At 33.6% G+C, this 9,005-nt stretch overlaps 1 protein-coding gene across 12 annotated transcripts in view; it reads left to right on the forward strand.

The window, feature by feature from the left end:
- N4BP2 (NEDD4 binding protein 2) overlaps nucleotides 1-5,854 on the forward strand; it is an 83,320-nt gene extending 77,466 nt beyond the window's left edge. For all 12 annotated transcript variants that reach the window (XM_047719144.1, XM_047719151.1, XM_047719150.1 and 9 more), the window contains 2 exons: nucleotides 3,129-3,252; nucleotides 4,481-5,854. In XM_047719144.1, coding sequence (XP_047575100.1) covers nucleotides 3,129-3,252; nucleotides 4,481-4,526 — 170 coding nt within the window. In that variant the 3' untranslated portion in view covers nucleotides 4,527-5,854. The remainder of the gene's footprint in view (nucleotides 1-3,128; nucleotides 3,253-4,480) is intronic.
- Nucleotides 5,855-9,005: the final 3,151 nt, after the last annotated feature.

The raw sequence follows: 9,005 nt of genomic DNA on the forward strand, positions 1-9,005 counted from the left end.
CTGCTCAACAAGTACAGAAAATTTCTTTCTGAGATGATGGAATGTTCTGGAATTAGTATCTATGGTTGCACAATATTATACTAAAAGCCACTGAATTGTACATTTTTAAAATCATGAGCTTTATGTTGTATTAATTGTATCTCAATAAAAAAGATTACAAGAAAAAAAGTTAAATAACTTGTGTAAGGTGATACTTGGTCAGACCCAAGATACAAACCCTTTCTGAAGCCAAGGCCTATCCTTGTGCATGTTGCCACCTGTGGTTGCAGTGAGTCACCACCAGATGGTAGTATTGTTGAACAGAAATACATTCAGGGGACAATCTGTGGCTCTGCCCTCCATTGTTTTTAGTAATAAAAGGGGATTGTCAAATTTGGGAGTGAACAACAAAAAAAGTATCTGACCTTTATGTGCCTTCTGGTTGGACTATGCATCACCAGCACCCATAAAGTTTTTACTACTTTGTAGGGAATTACAGGGAACAGAGGAACAGGTTAAATGGTACCATGAGGATACAATCACCAGTATTCATGCTGTGAAAATCTAGGATAAATAAACCAAGTTTTTGTTTTTCTTTTTTTTTTTTTTAAGATTTTATTTAGTTATTTGTCAGAGAGAGAGAGCACGCACAAGCAGGCAGAGTGGCAGGCTTAGAGAAAAGCAGGCTCCCTGCCGAGTAGGGAGCCCAAGGCGGGACTCAGTCCCAGGACCCTGGCATCATGACCTGAGCCGAAGGCAGCCGCTGAACCGACTGAGCCACCCAGGTGTCCCATAAATAAACCAAGTCTTTCAACAAATTGTAAAGAAAAACCCAGGAGGAGGGAGAACATTTAGATTAAAAGTTACTTCAGAAATATATCAATCAAATGCAATGTGTGAACCTGTTTCAACTGTGACTTAAGCAAACCACTATAAAAACATTTTCTTGGGGGAAACTTTTAGCCATTTTTGACTTAAGCAAACCACTATAAAAACATTTTCTTGGGGGAAACTTTTAGCCATTTTTAGAAGCATAATATTAAAGAGCTATTTATAAGATATGGTGGTGATATTGTGTGTGTGTGTGTGTGTGTGTGTGTGTGTGTGTGTGTGTGTTTTAAGAGTCCTTTTTGAAAGGTACACAGAAATATTTACAAATGAAATAAGAAATCTGAGCTGGGCTTAAAAATGAGTTAAATTGTTTGTTTTTTTTTTTTGTTTTTTTTTTTTTTAAGGTGATAAATGTTAGGAATAGTGTGAAATTTGGGGACCTTTAAACATACACATTAATTTCATTCAGTAGCCATCCTTTGAATGCCTACTTTTATCTGAGGCATGCAATTTAACTGTGGAATATTTTCAGAGCAGTGAATTTAAAAATGAGGTGGTATAAATGACTGCCCTAACTGATAAGGGGAGCAACAATGAAGGAGTGATGAGAGGGAATTATGGATAGTTATGAGAGAGGTTTTTTTTAAAGTAAACTTTGTAATATCACATCTATGAAGAACAGGGTACAAGTAATAATTGTATAGCATAAAAACTCTTTACAAAGTGAATACCCTGTGTATGTAGCACCCAGGAAGAGTTGAATTTTGAACAGAACACGCTTGAAGTAATGGGTATGGACTAGAGTAGAAATGGAGATTTTGGGGCGCCCGGGTGGCTCAGTTGGTTAAGTGTCTGCCTTTGGCTCAGGTCATGATCTCAGGGCCCTGGGATCAAGCCCTGTGTTGAGCTTCCTGCTCAGTGGGGAGTCTGCTTCTCCCTCTCCCTCTGCCCCTCCCTCCCTGCCCTGCTTATGCCCTCTCTCACTCAAATAAATAAATCATATCTTTTTAAAAAAGGAAAGAAAGAAGGAAAGAAATGGAGATCTCAAGCAAAGAAGGAATTAGAAATGCAAGGGCAACGTACCCTCTTCAAATTCTAGGCTAAATATTGCCTTGGAGATAGGAGACTTGAAAAACTATGGATCTGCTGGAGTCTTAGGGCAACTTAATGAGCAGAATATAGAATATTTATATTATGTATATTTTATGCTAAAGTAAAATTTGTGCTGTTTATGACTGAGAAACAAATATTTATTAAATTTATTAAGTCAACTCTTACTTAACACTGTTTTTGTTATTTTATTGTAGCTGTTATTTACTTTTTGGATTTATACATTTGATTTTCACCTGGTCATATCCAGAGCAGGAGCTGTATTCTTACAAGAGGCCTAGACTCATTTAATATTTAAAAACTATCTCTTTAGAAGAGTTTAAGTTTTTTTTTTGTTTTTTGTAATCTCTATACTCAACATAGGGCTCGAAACTCACAACCCTGAGATCAAGAGTCACATCTTCTTCCAACCTGAGCCAGCCAGGTTGCCCTTAGAAGAGTTTCTTAACAATTATCTTTAACAGTAAGACTGTATCCCATTTTCCTGATAAGGAAACTGGCACAGTAAGGCTAAATAACTTGTCCATGGTCATACCATCCAGCCATTAACAGCAGAGCTGTTAATCAGACCAAAGCTGGCTGGCTTCAGAATATTTAATTAAAAGGGTCATTGTGAAGATTCTTTTTTTTTTTTTTTTAAGATTTTATTTATTATTTGACAGACAGAGGTCACAAGTAGGCAGAGAGGCAGGCAGAGAGAGAGAGGTGGAAGCAGGCTTCCTGAGGAGCAGAGAGCCTGATGTGCGACTCAATTCCAGGACCCTGGGATCACGACCCGAGCCAAAGACAGAGGCTTAACCCACTGAGCCACCCAGGTGCCCCCATTGTGAAGATTCTTAGTTAATAAATTAAGTTGCTTTAAGCAGTGTCTCACTCCCAAGTATGTAATAATTGTAAGATATCATTAATATTGTTATTGTCATTATCATTATTTTAGAAAGAAATTCTGGTAGGACACAGAAATCTCCTTCCCCACAGGGGAAGAACTTTCACTTGTGTTTAGGTGGATTAGTTGCTTTGAGGCTTCTGTACTTAAACAGTATAGATGAAACATGGATTTAAAAACCTCAATTTGGGGGCTTTTTGAATTTATAAATATCTAAATCCCCATGAAAGTAATTCCATATGTGTTTGAGTAGTTCAGGTTTGTTTTCTATTGAGAATGTAACATAAATGAATTTTAACTGTTCCAATTCCTGTTGTAACAGAATTTAAGCAGAATGGTGGGAAGTCCTATCTGTCTGTGATTACGGGGAGAGGAAACCACAGCCAAGGAGGAGTTGCTCGCATCAAACCAGCTGTCATTAAATACCTCACAAGCCATAGCTTCAGGTGAGTATAGATTTCTGTTATTGATAATGGCAATTGCCCATATACAGATAGTAAACACTAGTCATATGCTCAGATGGTTTATTAAAATAGTTAACTAAATTTAACCACCTGGTATTAGCCACAAGTTTATGCTTAAATTATGATACAACATTCCCTGCTGGATATATGATGTTCAGAAAACCAGAAATGAAAGACAAATGTGTTTCTTATTGAAGCAATCACTTGGCAAAACTATTTCTATCGTAAATTCAAAATCTAACAGAAAGTAAGTATAATTGTGTTTTTTTGATAATGTATTATCCAAGATAGTGAGATTATATGTATCATAGTTTAAAATTACTATTTATGCGTTCATAGATTTCGGAAGGAGTTGGGCGTTTCTACTAAAATATGATTATAATTTGGATTTTTTTAAACTTTAGCAGAAGCATCCAGTCACTATGAATCTATACATCTCCGTAAATCAAGTGTTGTTAATGATCTTAACTAACAAACATGACATGTCCTTTTTCATTAAATGATTATTATTCAATAACAGGAAATGACAAGAAAAGTCTAAGAATAAGATCTGTTGATGGATAGATTCCCTGAAGATGTTTATCATTAGGTACCATCCTCCCCTTACTTCTAGTTTTAGTTATGTTTATGCCATGTAATAAAATGTCGTTTGGCTACATTATAGGAAATGGTAACATTAATTTTGAGCATGCAAACAGGTGACATTTCAGAGTGTCTGTTAAAAAAGTAGTTGGACTAGAACATTATCATGTTGGGATTAATGGGCTATTGTAGAGACTAGTGTTTTTTAAATTTCACATTAAGGGCTTGGAAGCATTTCACAGCCTGATGAATCAGACTTACGATTATGTTAGATATTTCTTTTTAGTACTCACTTAATGCGTAGAAATAATGTAATGCAGACATCAGCTTATCCTTCAGACAGTATGCTCTTCTTTATGAAGGTCAAATTCAGGCTCGAGAGTTTTGAAAAATCTTAAATAACTCCTAAGTTAGGAGTAACCCCTAGCCTTAGGATTCTTATTTTTACAATGAATTGAAGGATACATAAGCATAGATATTGGTCCTGGATGATTGACTTAATAAAGGAGAATGCTTTGATAGTAAATATTATATTTGGCATAGACACTTGGAATTGATTACATGCATGATCTATTCCTTAACCATTTTGAAATTTTTACCTAAAATAAGTCTTTTCTCATTTCTGTAGGTTCTCTGAAATTAAACCAGGGTGCTTGAAAGTCATGCTAAAGTAAAATAAACGTCCTTGACTTAGATGTGTGAAGGTTTGTAGGTTAAATTTAGTTTTATTTGCGGCAAATTTAGTCATTTTTACTGTAAACATGTGTTTATTAGAAATGTCCAGTTATAATAAAAACATTATGAGGATGTTTTTCAGAACTCAAAAAAATAGTTTTGTACTGAATCAAATGCCAAATATGTTGTCTGTTATATTAAAGAGAATTTTTATTGATTATAAAATGTCTAAGAAAAGTATTAGCTGCTGTTTCGAAGTTTGAAGTGCTCTGACTCTTTCTCAGAGAAAAAAATGATACCTTTGTATTGTTTAACATTTAGTAATATCCTAAAGGCATCTTTGAAAGGTATTTTAAAGTGCTTTGAGACCTGGTTCATGCCCATCAAAGCCTTGTATTAAAAGGAGAAGTAGAAGTAGTAGTAGTAGTAGTAGTAGTAGTAGTAATGAAGAAAAGAAAATCTAACAAAAACACTTGAATACTTTTTGATTTCAAAACTAAATACAAAAAAAAGTTTCATTTTGCCATATCTTACAGGAAGGAAGGCATGCCTTTTGCACTTTCCTTGGTCTTGTATATGATCTTGATCTCTTACCTTTTGTTCTGCGTGTGTGCATTTTCTAGGAGGAAAGTTGGAGCCTGAGATTATATTATAGTTTTATACCTTCTGTAGGCAGAAAAGTTTTTAGAGAAGGAGAAATGGTTGGATAATCTACCAAGTATTGGTGTCTTATAGAACTGCTTCTAGAGCTATCTGTATAAATGGTATTTAAGATGGTACTAAAGAGCTATATTTTATATTTGAAGCATATGATTTCTAAAGTGCAGTAGGTTAAAGTCCTCTATTAATTTAAAGCAAATATAGAAAACATTTTTGATATAATCTTAAAAGGAATCTTTACAATTTAAAAGTTTTTTACCCTTGTTTTTAAAATGAGCCAACTTTTTGAAGGGAAAATTTGATTGACTTCTTCTTGTGTGTGTGAGCTAAAAAGTCCTGTTAGTATGTCAATTATAATTTCATTTACGCAAGTTTAATGTGGTAAAGTATAATTTTCCAACATGAAACAATGGCTTATTGACTTCGGATATGGAGACTTGTTTCCAACATATGTAATTTAACAAACGGTTGTGTTGCTTTTTGATAAGCTTAAAAATCATTTGGATCAGGAATTACAGGGTCGAGCTGTTCCTGAAAGAATCCTGAATTATAGAATGGTTTCCCAAAAGAACAGACATTTTAATGAAAATAAAACTCAAAAAACATGTTTTTATATATCATGAAAGCATGCTTTTAAAAGAGCTATATCATTAAATTTATTTCCACACACAAAAAAATAAATTTATTATTTAGAAGTACTTAGTGAGTGGTATTGAAATATTATTCTTATGTTTGATAATAATTTGTTTAAAAAAGAAAAACCAACAGTTTAGCATATTTTTTGTAACGTCTAGAAGAGTTGTATAAATTAAAAATAAAGCAATTCATTTCAAGAACTTATTATGAAACTACAGTTGTTAGTGAAATAAAATATTTCTATGTATAAATTAATATGATTTAGGAAATGTGAATAACAGTGCTAAAACCTGGAGTTATTTGAGTGAGTACAGCTGCATACTAGCTTTCCATGTTTTTATAGTTCTTCACCCCGTTTAAACAAGTGTCGCTTTTGTGCACTTCAGCTAAATTTATTTGTGTTATTGTAATTATGATTAACATGGGAGCAATAAAAAAGAACAAGGGGTGAGGTATTTTGTGGGCAGAAACCAAATGAAAGAGGTTACGTTTTCTGCTGTACCAACCTCAACTTTAGGCTTTATTTTGGTAGATCTAGGGTATTTTTCTTAATCATCATTTATAAGTATTTAGGCAAATTTTGAGCGTCTTGTGTTTTTATGAAGTTGTTTAATTCTAAACGGCCTCCCACCCCACTGTCTAGCATAGTTTAAACAACATAATTATGAAAGAAAATTTTATAGTTGCTCTTTTCTTGTTTTGCCCGTTTCTAAATCCTGCATGCCAAAGGTTCAGGGCTTATCAAATTCTTCCCTTGCTTTCCAAATCCTGTGTGTCAAAAGTAAAGACAGTGTGGGGATTATCGAAGTTTTCAGGTATTGGTGTATTTGTGCTAATCCAGGACTCATTAAAATGGCTCTTTGCAAGTGTATCGATCTTCTAAAAGTATAACACTTCTGTAGTTTGGAAGGTTTTAGTAACAATTAGTTCTTTTCAGTAGTCTCTCACTTTTATCTACCAGGAAAAAAAAAAAGAGAGCTAATGTGGAACTCACAGGGGAAGTAGGTTGGACTGAGGAAACTCTTTAACAGTATTTTCAATTCATCCACTTCCTTACTTCAGCGTAATACTTGGAAGCATGTTGTTTTAGATTTATTGGCTGTTCATATAGTTCTGTATTATTTTCAAGTTGAGGTTTCATCACTTTATTAGTGTTTCTATACTATTTGCAATTCTATGGCCTTTAAATATAGAACATATTATATGGTAGAAGATCTGACTTATACTTTAAAGTGTCTTGCATATTATAACACATTTTGAAAAGAAAAGCTAAACAATTCTTCTGTTGGATTGTTCCCAGTCCTTATTTTGGTCTTTCTCTTTTGAAATTCAAATGTTTTGTGTGTGTTCTTAGAAAAAGAACATGTATAATAGCAAGATTGGTTATTTCTGAGCTGGGAATTAGAAACTTTGAGACTCAGGAAATTGCTCTGACAATGTTTTAACTGCTCTCAATTTAAGAAAATGACAAAATCTATAAAAAAGACACAAAAATAATGTATGCTGTTTTTTTTCCAAGTGTTTTTTCCAAGTGCTTTTCCATTGTGCAATGAGGTGAAGTTTGGTAATTTTCTGTGGAGTGGTTAAATATTGCATATTTTTATTCACATGGTAAAGAAAACAGATTTAAATGTTTGTGTGGCCAAAAAAAGTGTCATTAAAAGTAAATGTATGTAGAATGTATGTTAATGGTGCTTATTTTTAAAATGTAATTGAAGTTTACATATTACTTAATGCCTCTACAGAATTTAGTAGAGAAACAAGGCTGGCATACATGTATATCCTGGAGAGCCTTTTGTAACTTAACATTATCTAATGACAAATTTTATTATTTTCCTTAAAGTTGAGCAGTTGACTTTTATGGTCCAAATGATGAACCTGTTACTAGCAAATGATTGAATTAATGGTGAAACTTCTCATTAAAATATAATATTGCAGCTATCAGTTGGAGAATATAAGATTTTCAGACAGTGTATCAGAAATGTTTTTATTTGTACTATAAAGAAAATGTAATTTTGCTGTTAACTCTGTACTTTTTTATTGAAAATGTTTTATAACTTTGCTTTTAAAATTTCTTATGAAACCATTTGCAAACTACATACTTAATTTAATAAAATACTTTAGCCACAGTCCAGTGTGAGGAAATTCTTCATTTGATGTGGTAGGGTTAGTGGTTTAAATATTAAAATGTGTCTTTATATGTAACTTTGTAATTTCAAGGAAAAGAAAAGGGTCATAAAAATTTTATTTCTGTACCACAACTTGTGTTCTTAAATTATTTTGCTATAGCAAATTGCGGTCCATTTTTGAACTAGATAAACGGATTAGCTAGGTTTGTTTTTTTCACACCTTTGTATCTTTTGACTGATAGCAAAATTAAGAATTGGCTCTAAGAAACTCAAGTAATACTTTAATCAATATTAAAGACTTGTGAACATTTATTCACTCCAAAGCAGAACAATTCACCCATTTACTGAGGACTTCAAAATATCTATTCAACAAATATTTATTGAGCACTCGTTACTGGAGATACAACCTGAGACTTTTTTTCCCCACAGGTATCTTATAATTGTAGTCAACTATCCCTGTGTAATTACTTATATTGTGAAACACTTCCATATATGTTATATTTTAAGGCTCAAGAGAATCTTATTACATTGTGTCTTAAAAAGTCTTAGAGAAGGTGACGCATTGGCTCATTAAAGGCAGAGGTAAGACTTGAACCTGGGTTCTCCAACTCCAACTATAGAGGAGTTACATTTTCATAAGAATAAGAATAATTACTTAGAAAGAAAGAATATCCTATTATCCCCAACTAAGAGAGATGTGGCTACACAGTACATGTGCTTGAAAAACTGCCACTTATAAATCTGCCTTCCTCCCTTATACAAAGGAAGCTGGTATTGTGGGGTTTTCCCAATAACAAACATAAAAGTTCATTTTTCTCCTCATATAAAATTCCAGAGCTAGGGACTGCAGGACCAATGGGTGTGCTCTTCTCCACGAAGTTTTTGAGATCTGGGATCCTTTTATTTTAGCTCACCACTCTTATCATACCCCAGGTGTGGTCATCGATTCCTAAACCAGGGTGGTGGGTAGCTCGAGCTCTAATAATCACATCTGCATTCTGTTGGCGGAAGGACAAAGAAGAAAGGAGCAGTGGGCAGGGGCCAGAGATCTTT

This window comes from Lutra lutra, chromosome 2 (assembly GCF_902655055.1).
Source record: "Lutra lutra chromosome 2, mLutLut1.2, whole genome shotgun sequence".
Classification (NCBI taxonomy): Eukaryota; Metazoa; Chordata; class Mammalia; order Carnivora; family Mustelidae; genus Lutra; species Lutra lutra.